The following is a 17688-nucleotide window of genomic DNA, read 5'->3' as shown; positions in this document are numbered from 1 at the left end:
GAATAATATTCTCGAATACATTTGCATTTGCAAATGCTGTCCTACGAATTTGCTACAAATGATTCTTTAGTGAAATAAAAATAAGAAGAAGAACAAATATATGAAATTCAGCGGACTAAAATATACAGCTTATTGCATAAAATATACAGCTTATTGCAAAGTATGGTTGAATGCAGTGACTCACCCATGGTGTGGTCAGGGGCATTGCTCCCTTAGATGGAAATAAATTACAGGGAAAGAAGGTAAGAGCAGGCAAATATTGAAGGAAGAAGTAGGAATAACAAATTCTAAGAGTAGTCTGACGAAAAAGGATATTCAAGATGGAATTAGTTTTAGGGAAAACTGACGCTGAATATCGACTGTCATCTTCAAATCATACAACTGACTGTCTCCTTCATGAGACTACATGCTCTGTGATTTGTACCAGTCACTGAACGAAGACAAACTCATGCAGGAACAAGCTTCCAATTTTATACAAGCACTTCTATCTTTCTCTTCATCGCATTTAATGATATATGATATCTACTATTCCATATGTAATTTCTAATTGTGTGGTAGTACAGACACGGTTACTTCTGGGTTGTAATGGCCTAATTTACTTTCAATGGAATTGCTACAACGCTGAAGTGTCCGAGACTGTACATGATTGCACTTAACATGCAAAGTCTTCAAATTTGCATATTTTGTTTTCTGGTAGGCATTTCTTGACTTTTCATTACATTTCTTTGCCTTTAAATAGAATTGTGTATGCATGCTTACTGATTTTTTTATCTGCCACTATAGATACTGACACTCGTTCCCCAAAGGGTATCCGCAGAGAGGGCAAATAAGGGTAAATTCCCCCTTCGAATTCAAAATTCACACTAATAAATTGGTCTAAATTATCAATTTTTACCTAAAATTTGGTAATTTGTTTTTGCTCGGTAAGCTCGTACATTTTTGTGCTTGTTGGAGTCACTAGTATTGGCACAATGTTAAAAGTTAAAATTTTTTTGGAGGTCTCCCCGATGCCGCAGTGATTGCATCGTCGCCTTGTAATCAAAGGGTCCCAGGTTCGGTACCCGATGGAGGCACATAGTGCTTTGGATCCCACTTTAAACTGTAGGTCCAGTTCCGATTAGCCTTACTGTGCATAAAAGTGGACTTAAAAACAATAACAATAATAACAATAATATTTTGGAAGTGTTTTCGACCTGTTAAACTGATATTGTTTTCAGTTTGAGAAAAACATAGATAGTAACAATTTTGTAGCTCATTTTGACCACAGTAGAATTTCTACATATTACTTATTAATTGCCACTTATCGATTGTTTAGCGAATAATAGACTTGCAGGTAGGCACAGAGGGGCAATTGCACCCCCCCCCCCGATTTCAAATTTTATAAAATAAAAATACATTTTGCAGAATTGTCCTGCTCGTTTTGCTTGAAATATCTTTTTTTACAGTCTCGTGAAGTTCAGAGCCGTTCGTCTGCTACCTTCGCGCAGAGCGTTGCCACATCCGCGGCCGAGTGGATATGCGATGTATTTCGCACGCACCGCAATGAAACGATGAACAAGATCTTTGAGCCAAAATAAAAAAAAAAGAAATTTTGTTTGACATTAAGCGAACAAATCGAAGCATTTTTGTCTCCATAGATACTACAATTATAAACATACAAATGAAATCGCAAAACAGAAATGAATAGGATAAGAATGCGGCAACTGAACATACATACCTGCAATTTTACTCAGATTCAGAAGATTCATTTTCACCCTCAGTGTCTTCGGAGTCGGAGTCCTGGAGGTTGATAACGAAGGGCTCCATGATGCTGTCTCGGGAGATTTCACGGTGATAATCCTCTTCTTGCAGACGTTCTGCATGTTGCACACATTTATCCCAAGCAGAAACCGACACGTTCGCTACAGCCTCGTGCGTCAACTTTTCGACATCAGCCATTTTAAAAGTGCTGTTCTTTTCTGCAACGTAAGATTTCACTTGCGCCCAGATTAATTCGATGGGGTTGTATTGGCAATGGTACGGAGGCAGACGCACAACTTGGTGGCCGAATCCTCTTGCAAGTGTATCCACTTCGTATGATTTCGACGTCGGCTTGTGATTCCTGACCAAAAGTAACAGCTCTGCTCTGGTTTGCGAAGATGCGTGGGGAATATTGTGTTCTTCCAGCCACGATATTATTTCTGCTTTCCTGGTATTTGTTGTTGGGGCCTTATTTAACTCTACAGAGTGTACGCTTGCATTATCCATAACTATAGTGGAATTTGGAGGAAGGTTCGGAATTAATTTTTCTTCAAACCACTGCTTAAAAACAGCACCAGTCATTTCATTGTGGTAATCGGTAGATGTGCTTTTCGATTTTGCTCTGAAAATCAATTTGCAATCGGGAAGGAAGCCGGTGTTTGCAGAGCCAACGTGGCAAACAATCAGACGCCCCCCCTTTCCTACAGGAACTTTTAGGCCACCCGTACCATCGTTCATTTGCCAACATGTTTTTCGTGTGTGGTTCTAGTTAACCCACGTTTCATCGAGGTAGAAAACAGGTGATTTTCCTTCTTGTTTGATGCAATGAATCTTTCGCAAGAATGCAGCTCTCGCAGCTACAATGTCCGTCCTTTCCATTAACATCTTCCGTCCATCATTGCATTTTCTATATTTAAACCCCATGCTCTTTAGAATACGCAGCATAGACCATCGGCTGACAACAAATTTACATTCCGCCTTCATTTTCTTTGCGAGTTTCAATGATGTAGGAAATTCACCATTTCTGTACATGTTCAAAACTTCCCTGCATAATATGCTCTTATCGAAATCATCAATATCGGTAACAGGCTTTTCGCGGCGAGGATTTTTGCCTGGTGATCGAAATACAGCACTCCCACTTGCACGAACAGATTTTTTCCCCTCGCTCACAATTCTCTGCACTGAACGCAAACTTACCCCGCACGCCGCAGCAGTCCTTTCTTGAGGTCTGGCAACATGGCACTCAGCTTCGCCCTCCACAATCGTTTTCTGCTCGGCCTCGATTTTAAAGTAATTGTACACGTTGTACACGATCTCACGTGCTTGCTTGTGTAAAACACAACGCTTCCTATTCTCAGCTTCCATTGTGCACACGGATATACCAAATATTGCTACTCCAATAGCCACAACCAAAACAGTAAATCACAGCGTTCAAAACTCCGCGCGCGGAAAGACAGTTGCAGATTCGACCGTACTGGCTCCAAGTCAGCGTTGCCAGCCTCGCACGGGAAACAAACGCTGCTCACTGAATTTATTCTGTAGGCTACTGGAAAGGGTAGTAGAATTTCACGCCTATCAGACATTTTATTATTTGCGTTTGTAATAATAATAATAATAACAACAAAATAAGGAATAATAACACCAAACACTTATTTCGCTGTTATGGTTCTGTTTACCAGAAAATATTTAGGTCGAAATGAATTCTTGGACTGTTACACGTATATTATTTTCTAATAAGTGCTGTAACTTTCCAGTTCTTCGTTGTACAGTTGTACTTTCCATTTTTAATTCAATACATTACAGAATTACTGGGAACGATTTCTTTGGTTAGCGTTCTTATTACGCGTATGGATAGGTATGGCAATAACACTAATATAATACAGATACATTGTTATTGTTACCCGTATTGATATAGCAATTTTACATATATAATAATACGTACAACAATAACTCAAACATAACTGTATGACATGATGGTTGCCGTTATAAAACATTGAATAAGATCGTAGTGGCTTGAACCCAATGTATTCAGTATCAACTTTAAATATTTTGTTTTTTGATTTTATGTTTTCAGTCCACTTTATGCACAGTAAGCCTAATCGGGACTGGACCTACAGTTTAAAGTGGGTTCCGAACCACTGTGTCATGAACCTCAACCGGGTATCGAACCCGGGACCACTTGATTGCAAGGCAACGACGCTACTACTCCGCCATGGGGGAGGCCCTTTAGATATCGTGTTTGCATCACGGACCAGATAAAAGGCAAAACGTTCTCTGCAATTATCTCTGCAGGTTTTCACGCGTTTTACTTTCCGTCCCAATTACCCACACCTTTTCCTATTTCGATACAAACAGCTGTCCCTTGCCTCACTGACAATGTAGACTTTGAATTTGCACTATTTATTTGTTTGGAATGAGTTGCAAGGGAATAGGTACATAATGCTTGGAATGCTGTCCCTAGTTGTGGTGGTTACATTTTACGGATGGTTTCAAGACTTATAGCTAGGGTTGGTTAACGCTACCTTTCCTTGCTACTGCGCACTCACTTTCCACCCGCCTTCCCAGATGCTCTCAAGTATAGGGGCAGCGGAAGTCAGTCCTTGGAGCTGAACAATCTAAATGACAAAAAATGTAAAAGAGGATGCCATGGCACCCTGTGAAATCATGTACGCCCTATTAAATCAATACTGTTTTCAGTTAGCAAAAATTTGGATCTAAAAATTTTCTTGATCGCTTCGCTTGCGATGCATTGTAATGCATTGTAAATTACTAGAGAGAGAAGTAGGACCAACTATGTACTTCAGTACTGTTGCTGCTAAACAGTTTTTTTAAATTGTTTTGAGGAAAAAGAGCTCGCACATTTCACAGGCAATTTATACCATTTTTCCTGTTGGTTTGTTATGAGGCGGACAAATTGTTTATTTAATATATTTAAATAATATGTTATACATATAGGATGTGTGTGTGTGTGTGTGTGTGTGTACATGTGTTTCGGTGCGTGCGTGCGTGCGCGCACGTGTGTGTATTTAAGAAGCTTTGAATACATACACAATTTAGTGTTAACATCTTACATTTTTTTTATTTTACGTCGCTCCATGTTGCATATGTGTAAAGCATATTATGTTGTTCATGAAAGTTATACATGTTATATGTACAAAAGAATTATATTCGTCATGGATTTTCTGTCTTTGAAAAATTGTTTGTGTGCTTGTTTTCGTCATTAGGTAATGTGGACGTGTTAAAAAAATATTTGAAATCGATTTCTCCAACACAAATGCTTTAGCAACGACTTCTACCCACTTTTTGCATGATTTAAGAGGATAATAACGTCTTCGATACTACTACTAATAATAATAGCATTATTATTATTATTATTATTTGCACGTTTATCCTAGTACTCCCCCCGTCCCACCTAGACAAAACTTCATGGTTGCATGTCTGGTGTCAATACATATACACATATTATCTATATCTGCGGTAAAATTTAAACTTTTCCTGTTGCTCAAATAATAAATAATAATGAATGTCACCTCGTGAGTGTCACCTAAACCGACATCCAAGTTAGGGACATTCAAGTTAGAATACACCTGGAAAAATAATAAATTATTGTAAATCATAACGGAATGATAACGATGATGACGATAAATGTGAAACTGCAAGTGTGCTACTGGTACCCGTCCTTCTTGCACACACAGTAATAAACCAGGTGTTTCAATCATCATCACAGACAATAAATCACACCACAGCAACCATTTGGTAGATCTCGTTTCGTCGATTTGTGAAATATAAAATAACAAAACACTTCTGGATGTGTCATTTATTAATTTCTTGACGACATTATTTGACAGACAAACAAGTAAGGGAAAATTATTTTAAAAACACCCCAGTGGACGGATCTTGTGTGGATATTTCTGTCTCCATGTTATTGATAATCAAAATTAAGCATTGTGCAACTTTCAGAAAATGATGTTCAGTATATGAATGCACAAAGATCAAAGAAAACACCTTTTTGGTTCTTTTGGGTAGCGGAAGAAACTTATATGCTTTCCTTGTTCATCTTTTCTTTCTCCATTGTTCTTGCAATTTATTGCAGAACACCAAGTCGACTCTTTCTTAGGCATTGTGCAGACTCAAGCAACACGTTCAGCGCAGCGACTTTGAACAGCTAACGCACCACAGATATATCGAAACCGTTTCTGCTAAAGTCGTTTTCACGTTCAGAAGACACAATGGGCTCTTATGGACAATGCTTTTCTTATGGGAAAATACAAGCGCGCTGTTGTGAAATTTCTGGATTTACAAATTTAGCTTAAGTAAAATCGGTACCTGCAGTTTTGCAGGAAATTTTGTAGAGAATACGATGGTGAACACAAAAAACTGGTAACTTGCTTACATAATTTTAAATAAATTAAAAATGCAAATTTTCTGTGAAAACAAAATTTTTACATTGTTTTCATTCCTAACATTGAAAAATGCCGTAAAATTGAAGCATTCATTATTAAAAAAATTGACACAGTTTTTTTAATTGTCATAGGTGATGGTGGTGCTTAGAATTTATCAATACTTTAAAGCATATTCGCATTAAAAAATATTCAAATAAAGTATGTGGAGATTTTTTATATTCGTGCAGTAGAAAATGTCGTCGCTGGCCATTTTTTGTTCTGTAATTCCAAGTAAAAACTTCCAGCGACAAAGTTGTGGAGAAAATAATGAAATTATTTTTTATAACCACTCAAAGGTTCCCAGAAATAATACTTCCATGCATTTGGAGTTTCTTTTTAACTCGAACCACACGCTTAGTAAGGAGACGTTGTCTGGCCATCTTGAGCTGGCTCACCGCAGCATTCCGGCTAATCACCACCAAGTTTTCGAGTTGTTATTTTATTTCCATTCAGTAAAAATATTAACTTCATGTTATAATGTTATAATAGAATTGAAATTACTTAAATTTAATAATTGACAATTATTTCCAATGCTGCTGTTGTGAGCAACATTAGTGCTGTCGCAAATACACGTTGTTTTTGTTTACATTACTGTCGACATTAATACTGAAATGAAGATCAGCTTTTAGTTTCCAACGTACACATAAATTCATAGACACCATATTAACCTTTGAAAGGCTTTCCAACACGTGACAAAATATGGGGCTTGAAGATAGAAACATGACATGCCTTGCTTGAATCATTCATGTCTTATCAGTTCACGTGGGCCATAACTCATTTGTTTGTTTGGGTTGCAACTTGAATCTAACCCATGTGTCAGGTTCCCCTTACTTGAGTGAGAGATCTGCTTTGGTCTATTTAGACTTTTTCCCTCCCTCTCTCGAAAAAGTGTTTTCAGTTGTGTGAGCGCTCAGTGATTTTTACTTTTTTAAGTGATTTCTGAAGTGTCATATTCGTGCATTACACTCATGCGTGTAGTGATCGCAATGGATCATAGTAAAAAGGGTAACTGTAACGTTCACAGTATAATATTAATATTAATAATTACATATAATTATCATTATATATACAAAATATGTAACACCTTCATTGTGAAGGAAGGTCATCATTTCCCGGCGACATGAGCTAGCGCTGTATTGGCAACACTGTGCGGTTTCTCCATAAGCGCCGTTGTGTCTTCTGAACGTGAAAACGACTTTAGGTGTGAAATCCGGCCACCAATCAGGTTGCCTGCCACGCGAGGGACAGGAAGATCAAAGGAACCGACAGTGTTGCAAGTGTGTGAAGACAAAAAATGACGAAAAATTATGAAAATGGTGTTCTGAAGCTCACTTGATCAGTGTTACACCCTTGAGGTCGTTTTATAAATAACAGTTGATACCTGATGTAAATTTATCCTGTATACAGTCTGTCATATAATTTTTATCCTGCTTGTACAGATTTCATTTGACTCTTCCTCCATACATAATTGTATTTTTTCTATTACCAAAAATACATTGTCTACGTGAACATTGTATGATGAACATATAAATGAAATTCGGAACGAAAGTAATTAAGAATATATTGGCTGATTCAAATGATAGTGCACAAACTAAAGAAACATATAGAGGTTGAAACAGCAATTAACAACTTTGCAATAGGAGCCTGTGAACTAGAAAATAGTCCGAATGAATCAGTGCAGGTCTGTGAAGGTTCATTTAGTTGAATTAGCAGCCAATGTTTGGTCACAATCCTGAGGTGAATGTATGAATAAGTATTATTTTTGCTTACATTTTTAAGTACACAGCATCTGGAGAAATTTTTGTTACATATAGGAATTATATAGGAAATGCCAACAAGACTAAGATCTATAAAATAATAGAAGCTTTCCGATAATTATGATCATTTTGTCAATGTATTTTAGTTATTGATCAGATATCTGGACTGCAAGTTTTACTTTGCTTGCTTGAGTTGGTGTTTTAAGTCCACTTTATACATAAGATGGCTAATAGGGAATGAACCTACAGTTTAAAGTGGGATCCGAACCACTATGTGCCTCCACCGGGTATCGAACCCGGGACTCCTTGATTACAAGGGGTGAAGATGCTACCACTACGTCATCAGGGAGGCCTGTTTTATTTTTATATTCTTTCTAATATCTAGTATTATAAAAGTGAAAATTTGTTACAAAAATTCGAAGGAACCATAATTTTTGCAAGTTTCTAAACTGAATCTTTTTTGGGGGTGGAATCGCAAGAACCGAATCCGGAAGTGGAAGTGAACTGCTTGATCATTTTGCAACTTTTTCTCTTGCAGCTCCAAAATGCACATAAATTCCAGACGATCTGCAAAATTCCCTGACATTTCCTGATTTTTCCCTGACAAACCAAATTCTCTGACATTTCCTGTTTTCCAGGTTTCCCAGATGCATAGCAACCCTGAAATTGATATTTTGATATTATAATCATTTGTACAGCCTACAGTCAAGATAAAGGTAAACACTTACAGCATTGTGTTCTTAGGTTAGTGGATGACTCAATAAGTAAATAAAAACTCCATACATTCAAGGTCAAAGACAGAATTGAAATAGGTTCACATTTACCCCTAACATATACGTATACACATTTGTTAAGCAGCTAAATAGATTGTAAGAAAGATTATATATTACTTACAAATTCCTTATCTGGTTCTTCAAACCTAAAATTATACGTATGTTCAAATTCTGCTTGATGCTGTAATGTCTCTTCATCTTCAGATAAACCTCCATCTGAATCGTGAACGATTTCATCATATGTAGGAATATAGTCATCATCATCTTTTTCAAGGTACCTGTAATAATTAATTTTTAATCGAAGTTGTGTGAAAATTAAAGAAACTAAACAAGTTTGGTCTACTATATTTCATTTTGGTTATTTTATACAGGGTGATTCACAATTCCTATTACACAGTTCTAGGGGTTGTAGAGAGGACTTAGTAGATCAAGTTTTGATAAGGAACTCATGTCCGGAAACATACCATTTTGGTACTACACAGATGACAAGATCACATAATTTTGCATCTCCATATACAGCATATAACAGGGTGGAGCATTCCCTTTTGTTATTAGGAGCTATGCCAGATGTTAGCGTGACACTCACATGTCGAACAACCACGGTACTGTTAATTTTATTTGTTTCTTTAATGTTTTCATGAATTGCACTGGTTTTCTTGTGTTTAAGTGACTTTCTTCATGATGGTCAATATTCATATATTGCAAATGGTTAGTGGACGATACAGACTAGGAAAGTGTATGTGAGGAGATGAGAAATATTCTTTATTCAGAAGATAATGATGTGGAGCATAAGTGATCATGACATCAACAGTGCAGTATCGGCCGTCGAAGATTACAATCAAACTCAAAGAAATGTTCACAGGCCACAGTACACTGGACATGACAAAACAACAATGTGCAATATGCACATAATGAACTAAGAGATCAATGAAATTTGAAAAATGAAATTTGAAAAAATGGAGATGTTAGCGTCATGCTAACATGTAGGGATGGCCAAACGGATCCAAAAGTTACGGACCTGGATCCGGATCCGAAAATTCCGGATCCGGATCTGGGTCTGAAAGTTTCGGATCTGGATCCGAATCCGAGAGTTCTGGATCCGGATCCGAGAGTTCCGGATCTGAAAATTTCGGATCTGGATCCGGGTCCGAAAGTTTCGGATCTGGATCCGGATCCAAAAATCCAGATCCGGATCCGAGAGTTTTGTATCTCAATCCCATTATAATATTGACTTACTTGACTTAATTCCTGTTGTTCCCTGTGGAACATGGGCATCAACAAAGCATCTCCACCTGGTCCTACTGACGGCAATTCTCTTCACTGCATTCCAGCTCTTTCCTTCCTCCAAGGCCTCAGCGTGAACAGATCTTCGCCACGTTTGTCTAGGCCTCCCTCTTTTCCTTCTTCCCTGCGGGTTCCAGTCTAGTGCCTATCTCTCGACAGCCTCATTTTCCTTCCTCAACATATGCCCTATCCAATTCCATTTTCGCCGCTTTATTTGTATGGACACCTCGGTTTCTCCAGATTTTCTCCAAAGTTCTTGGTTTTGAATCACTTCTGGCCAAAAGATATTCAAAATTTTTCTCAGGCAGCGATTGATGAAGGTCTGTAATTTAGAGGTAATCGTTTTTGTTACTTTCCATGTCTCAGACCCATACAACAGTACAGACTTAACATTACTTCGAAAAATACGAAGTTTGGTCTTCATAGATATCTTCTTGTTTTTCCATACTGGATAGAGCCTCACAAAGGTGCCATTTGCTTTTTGGATTCGTTGAGAAACATCCTGTGCCGCCCCTCCATCTTTTGCCACCACACTACCCAAGTAAGTAAAGCTATCCACATTTTCAATAATCTCTTCACCAATATTAAACGGGTCTGTTTTTGTGGAGTTAATCCTCAGTGCCTTGGTCTTCTTGGAGTTAATCACAAGTCCTGCTTTTTTTGCACTTTCTATCAGATCTGCTAGTTTTGTTTGCATATCACCATGTGCTTCCCAGGTCTGCAGAGACATCCAATCTTTTTTCCTCCTATCCTTGAGGCCCAGAACCTTTTCACTTACTTCTGCGAAAGCAGATCGAATTTTTGTCCATTCTCTTTCAATTGTTTCATTCTGCTCACTTTCATCGGTCAATACTTGGAACCGATTTCTCAGTTCAATCCTGAAGGTTTCCTGGAGATTCTTATCCTTCAATTTACTAACATCATACCGCTTCCTTGTCTGTTCCATTCTCTTCTTCTGAGCTTGAATTTTCATTTTAAAGTTAGCCACTACCAAATGATGATCACTCCCAATGTCTGCACCTCTCTTGTTTCTTACATCCTGTAGCGAACGTCGCCACCTCCGTCCAATTGCCACGTGGTCTATCTGGTTTTCTGTTCTATGGTCTGGTGATACCCACGTTACCTTATGGCATTTCTTGTGAGGAAATATAGTACCACCAATAACTAATTCATGGCTAGCACAAAAGTCCACAAAAAGTTGTCCATTCTCATTTCGCTCTCCTAAACCATGTTTACCCATCACATGCTCAAGGCCTTCGTTGTCATGCCCAAGCTTTGCGTTTAAATCTCCTCCAATTATTATGATATCCTTCCTTTTTTGCTTCTTTATTGTTTCATTGAGCTGCCTATAAAACTCTTGTTTCTCTTCAGGCTCTGCTACTTCTGTGGGTGCATAACACTGGATCATAACGATGTTTCTGATATTGGTTTTGAAATGTGCCACAATTATCCTCGCAGACACTGGATACCATTGAATAAGGCTCCTTTTTGCTTCCTTGTCCATCAATATACCCACACCATCACGGCTCACACCTTCACCCTCAGGTCTTCCAGAATATATGAATGTAACTCCTTCATGGGTATTTACCTCTCCAAACTCTGGCCATCTGACTTCACTTATACCTAGGATGCTCAGACAATAGCTCTTCATGCAGGCCACTGCCTGCCGTAGTTTTCCACTCTCCCGCAGGGTTCTAACATTCCATATTCCAATTCTCATTGTCCTTTTCAGGCCAAATGTCGTCGTCTTAGAATCAGTTCGGCTTCCTCTTGTTAATGTTTCTTTAATAGTGTGATTTAAAGTGTGCGGGTTATTGGCCCACAGCACCCGATCTTGGTGATGGGGCTGCCACCTGAGCCTCCAAGCAGGCTAATTTTCTGTCGGGGTATTTTCCCCTAGTCTTTTAGGATCCCTCCTCCACAAGACAGTGGCTTTTTCTCATATTTATACTCAATGAGAATGAGTGCCTCTTCCGCCAGCTATGCCGTTCCAAAGGTCACCTTCTCCGCCATAGTTGCCGTTGAGGTCTTCACCGTAACCCTGGCAAGGGGCCCTTACAAGGTACTACCAGCCGGTGCCAGCTGGCCCAAGGTTTTTTAAAAAGAGGTGTTACTCCTCCTGATTCCTGGTTCTTCCGCCTCCTTCACCGTTGAGATGGCCATCCATCTTCTTCCGCCATGGGAGCCGTTGACCAGTAGGTTGCTTCTTAGTCTGACTCTTTACATTATAATATTACCACACCTTAAAAGGTATTATGATCTTCGATTACAAAGAAATTTTTTCAAGTGTTGTTCCTAAAATACTTTGCTACGCATCGGCTAACACACTCGTGCACAAATGTCCGAGGTGATTTTGTAAATGCCATTGAAACGAATATGTATTCATTCGATTGTATTGGAAATGAAAACACACATAAATGTGAGACATTCCATTCCAGGATGAAACCTTTAACACATATAACAAGATAGAAATGTTATACAAAAATTATACAATTGTTCTAGAGTTACAGTTTTACAAATTAAAATAAAACATTATAATATATGCAGTGTTAAATAATTACAAAGTGTAAGACTAACAAGGGAGGTTATCTAAGTGTCCCCCTCCGATTTCCATGAAACTTGGCAGTATAGTGAGGCCCAATGGAAGAAATACGTGTTTTTTTGTTTCAGCTAAAAAACGGTTTTAGGAGGCAAAACCCCCTCAGATGTCAAGATGAGGACAAATTGAAGTGAGGATCTGACCCTGTGTCCCCCTACGATTTCCATGATACTTGGCAGGTCTGTGTATAAACGGGCCCAAATGAAGAAAAACATGTTTTTTTTTTTTTGTTTCAGCTAAAAAACTGTTTTAGGGGGCAAAACCCCCTCAAATGTCAAGATGAGGACAAATTGAAGTGAGGATCTGACCCCTGTGTCATCCTCCAATTTTCATGAAACTTGGCAGGTGTATAGAGGGGCCCAAAGGAAGAAATACGTGTGTTTTTTGTTTCGGCTAAAAAACTGTTTTAGGAGGCAAAATCTGCCTCAAATGTCAAGATTAGGACAAATTGAAGTGGGGATCTGACCCCTGTGTCCCCCTCAGATTCCCATGAAATTTGACAGGTGTATAGAGGCCCTATGCCCCCTGTTTCTTCCTATGCCATATTTACGTGGTTTAGGGGTCAGATCCCCACTTCAATTTCTCCTCATCTTGACATTTGAGGGGGAGGGGCCTCTATACACCTGCCAAGTTTCATGGAAATCGGAGGGGGAGACTTAGACCTCTCTAGTAAGTGTATTAATTAATTACAAATCGCGCACGGGCGCACACACACTATATATATATGTGTGTGTATGTATATTATATATATATGAATATTAGCAGGTAACAATATGTTATAAGCACATTCTTACTTTCCAAAGAAGCGCATATGGGGGAAGGCAAAACGGATCCGGATCCGAAAATTCCGGATCCGGATCCAAAAGTACCGGATCCGAAAGTTTTGGATCCGGATCCGAAAAATTTTAGGATCCGGATCCTAAGGATCCTAAGGATCCGGATCTGGCCATCCCTACTAACATGTCGACCATTAGTGTTACTCTGACATAGTCGACCAACACCAGGTTAATGTTCATGAAAACAGAAGTTAAAGAACAGTATGTAATTCCATGGGGGAAAAAATCCCATCGAACTGTAGTAAATTTGAAACGGGTACTCAATTCCAATGTGGAGTTAATATTCCAAAACTGGAAAATATGTCTACATAGCATGTACCAAATTTTGTCCAAACCAGAGGTGGTGATGTGGACGCTGTATGCCTTGGCTGGATGGACAAATAAGTTTCTCCAAAAATCAAACTTAATTCCACCATCATTTCCAGTATTATAAATGCATTATCATACTCCTGTACACTTTGCACAATAAGAAACATGGTCTTTCAAAGTATGATTATACAGTGAAATCTCAGTTATACGTTTTATGGGAGACAGAAAGGAAAAATGCATAACTGAGAAAAACGTATTATTGAAAAATAATTAAAATGATAAAATTAAGTTCACAAAGAAAGAAAAGGAGTACTACATATCCACCAGTTTGCTGTATTGCACTGATCTGTACTAAATCGTTATTGTAAACTCACAAAATCATGAGAAATAGACAGTGAAGGTGCCCGAGGGCAGGGGGGAGGGGGTGGAAGGTGTGCGAGCAAGGTTTAACCCGCTTAATACGTTTAGCCAATTCCTTGCAAAAAAAAACATGCTGAACATTAGGATATTTATCTCGATCTTACGTTTACTGTGACTCTCATTTCCCGCTTTATACGTTTTCCAAACCCTGCCGATGACAAAATTTGCCAGAAGTCTGTTCCATATGACAGGCAACCTCTCCCTCCCCTCTTCCGTGCTTTTGCATCATCATTCACCATGTGACCTTGAACTCCTGCCTTACGATCCGGGAACAAACGCACAATTGCCAAAACAATAGTCACTAAATGCTGCTTTCTCTAGGGTTTTAACACATTCTAAAAATGTGATTGAGGTGTCTTTGTACTCCCTTCCCCAACAAAAAACATATGGACAACTAAGAAAAAACATGGCTCAATCACTATTCACACTTCTTCACACACTTTTACGTAATCCTTCCAAGTATATGGGAGAGGGAAGGGAGGGAAGGGGGGGACTTGCTTGGAAAATTTTATTTTCTTCTTGTTTGCAGGAAAGAAGTAAGGAGAATTTGCCAACCCCAGTTATCCAATATTGGTTTAGGAACGAGTAAAAAAAATGTCGCTTATAATTAATCTGCAACTGCTGTGCAGGGCTATGCAATAATTTCAAGAAGCAGAATTCTTTTTAATGCAGCTATCTGCATAGGAAATATTGCTCGTATGTCCCTTACAATACAATAATCCTTCCGCCCCCCCCCCCCCCTGCTCTTCCAAAGTAGTCCCTTGCCGATATCGCTTTTGGCAGCAATGACTCATCCAACATGAAGGTTGCATCTTTTCGTTCTTGTGCTGCCTTCTGATAAACAAAACCATAACTTTTATCTTGCGGATAACACAAGATTAATCCTTTTGAACAATAGAGCTAGTGGCTTGCCCAGGATTTTCAAAGGGGGGAGGGGCTTATGTATGCATTTTTCTTTTGCCTCCCCGATGGCATTGCTGTAACGTCATTACCTTGTAATTAAGGGGTTCCAGTGGAGGCACATAGTGGTTCGGATCCCACTTTAAACTATAGACCCAGTACCGATTAGCCTTACTGTGCATAAAGTGGACTTAAAACCTTTAGCGGACGGAGCTTCGTGCGCCTGTATTCCTGTTGAAGCTGGCACATTTTCAAGCGTGTGCTTTTCAAACTTGTCGCAAGTACCAAAACATCGTAACTCGAGAACTAATTGTCATAGAGAGAAGTAAATTGGTTTTGTTTTCTTTCTTAAAGACAGGGCTTTTAGCGGAGGTAAAATCTATACATTGTGCCTCCCAATAATTAGAGTTAACCACATTTGGAGGGAAACGTGACAAAATACCACTCTATGAGGATATATAATGCTCGTGCCGCAACTTTTGAGAAAAAAAAATTACAGTGTTCGTAAATTTTGCGTAATTAACGAATTTTGCTTCTAGTGCCGGCCCTATGGATGCTGGATGGACCAAAATTTTGAAGGAAGAACGACAAAAGACCGCTTTATGAGGATATGTAATGCTCATTCCGCAAATTTGAAGAAATAAAAAAAAAAGTGAAATTACGACGTTTGGAGATTTTTGAATAATTAAAGAATTTCGCTTCTAGTGTTGGCCCTTATGGACACTGGATGGACCAAATTTTGAGGGAAGCACGACAAAAGACTGCACTCTGAGAATATGTAATGTTCATACCGCAACTTTGGAAGAAAAAAATTCAGAAATTTTGAGTAATTACAGAAATATTATAACCTTGGGGCCTGCCCCCGTGGCAGAGTGGTTAGTTAGCACATTGTGCTAAGACACCAGGAGTCCCGCGTTCGAATCATGGCCTGGGCATGATTCTTTGTTTGTGAGTGTCCATTCATCAATTTCATCCAATCATCACTCACCCCATATTCGCAAATTAGCCAAAAGTGGCACAATAATCAAAGTAAAATAAAGCAAATCAATCTATCTAACTTCGGACTTTTGCCCCTGCTTCCCTTAATTCTCGGAGGTTTCTTAAAATGTTGCTTTTTCTTTACTCTTACATGTAGAATTTAAATTGTTCAAAAAGATGCAGTGGTTGAGCAGTTATAGCCTTTTATCTTAAATTTATCCCATAGGAACGAAAGGGAAACAAAGAGCTTTTTTTCAAATGGTTGCAGAAAGAAAATGCATACAGTGTTTAGTATAATCCCTCCTTTTCTTCAGAATCATTCACACAGTAAAAATAAGTCACAGTGTTCAATAATTAATTCGGTTATCTGCAATTTTGTTTTACACAAAAAAAAAGTTCTGCAACTTCTGTCTTCAACAACCGTATTATCTTTAAATATGACCATAATAATACACAGCGGAACTCTCCCCTTCCCTGTCAGCTGCTCTTGAGTCCCCATCCCTTTCTTCAGCTTGTTTGTAATGTTTACGACAGGCAGGGAAGTGTGGCACCAGTGACTTGTCTGACAGCTTGAAAGATATCACTTTCCGATCTGCTTTAGGCAGATACGACAATGCAAATAACAAAAGTAGGATTATTTAGCACAGGGCAATCTGGTTCAAGGGTGCATTGCCCATTCCATGCCCTCCGATGCAAGCGACATAAATAGAATTCCAAGTCGAGAGTCTGGTCCCATATTTGCAGCTGATAAGAAAACCTGTATGGGAACAGGTGGCAGATGTTATCATCATGAAAATGTTGAAGTCCAAGAGCAGCATTCTTTCCAGCAAGTAGAGTTAAAAACGTATAACTGAAGTATTTTCCTTAATGGGACTGAACTCGTTCAACGTATAACTGGCAAAATCGTATAACTGATATATAAAAGCACGCAGCCTTAGGGAAATTGGCAGGGAAAGTCAGGAAAAACGTACTATCGCGAAACGTATAATTGCGATTTCACTGTACTGTGTAATATTTTTTTCAACCATAATTAACATATTCCTACCTTTTACCAAGAATATAGTCTCGAAGAAATGCTTCATTGCTTTCCAAATTTGGATCATTCCAATAGTCATGCAGGTATTTCATATCTGACTCTGTACTTTTATCTTCAATTTCGTTCTTCTCACCTTTTAACCACTGACGATACTCTTCTTCTTCTTTCTCCTAATATAAAAAAGGGGGGTTTTTTAAAAAAATATTTAAAACTGAAAAACAGTGACTTGGCAACACAAAATTCTTCACTTAACAAATTACTTAACAAAATTTATAATTTAAAGCATTCAAGTAACTATAAATTTATATACAGTGGAACCACCATTTCACATTCACACGTTTAAATTTCTTCCACTTTATATATTTTACATTTTTGGTCTTAATATCCTCACTAAATAAAGTTAGGGGAAAAATAACTGCATATTCTTGTTTCTGAGAAAACGCACATCTTAAATGACCACATGTGTCAGTCACATGACCCCTTCCCATTTGAAAATCTAGAGATAACTCCAAAATGGCAGCTTTCAAGATGGCCACCATTGTGCATACTTGCCCCATCTGGTGTGCCCTCATCCCCCATTACCCATATCCGAAGTTTGATCGTCCTCAGTCAAG

The 17688-nt window shown here is 38.5% G+C and overlaps 1 protein-coding gene across 1 annotated transcript in view; it reads right to left on the bottom strand.

Moving 5' to 3' along the window:
• Positions 1-17688, bottom strand: part of LOC145994875 (protein KRI1 homolog) — a 69593-nt gene that overhangs the window by 31602 nt on the left and 20303 nt on the right. The window contains exons 5-6 of the mRNA XM_083131306.1: positions 17084-17244; positions 8834-8990 (exon numbers count right to left, since the gene is read on the bottom strand). Coding sequence (XP_082987432.1) covers positions 8834-8990; positions 17084-17244 — 318 coding nt within the window. The remainder of the gene's footprint in view (positions 1-8833; positions 8991-17083; positions 17245-17688) is intronic.

The sequence above is a fragment of the Lepisma saccharinum genome, chromosome 1, assembly GCF_977018435.1.
Source record: "Lepisma saccharinum chromosome 1, izLepSacc3.1, whole genome shotgun sequence".
Classification (NCBI taxonomy): Eukaryota; Metazoa; Arthropoda; class Insecta; order Zygentoma; family Lepismatidae; genus Lepisma; species Lepisma saccharinum.
This window is presented reverse-complemented; position numbering and strand designations above follow the sequence as displayed.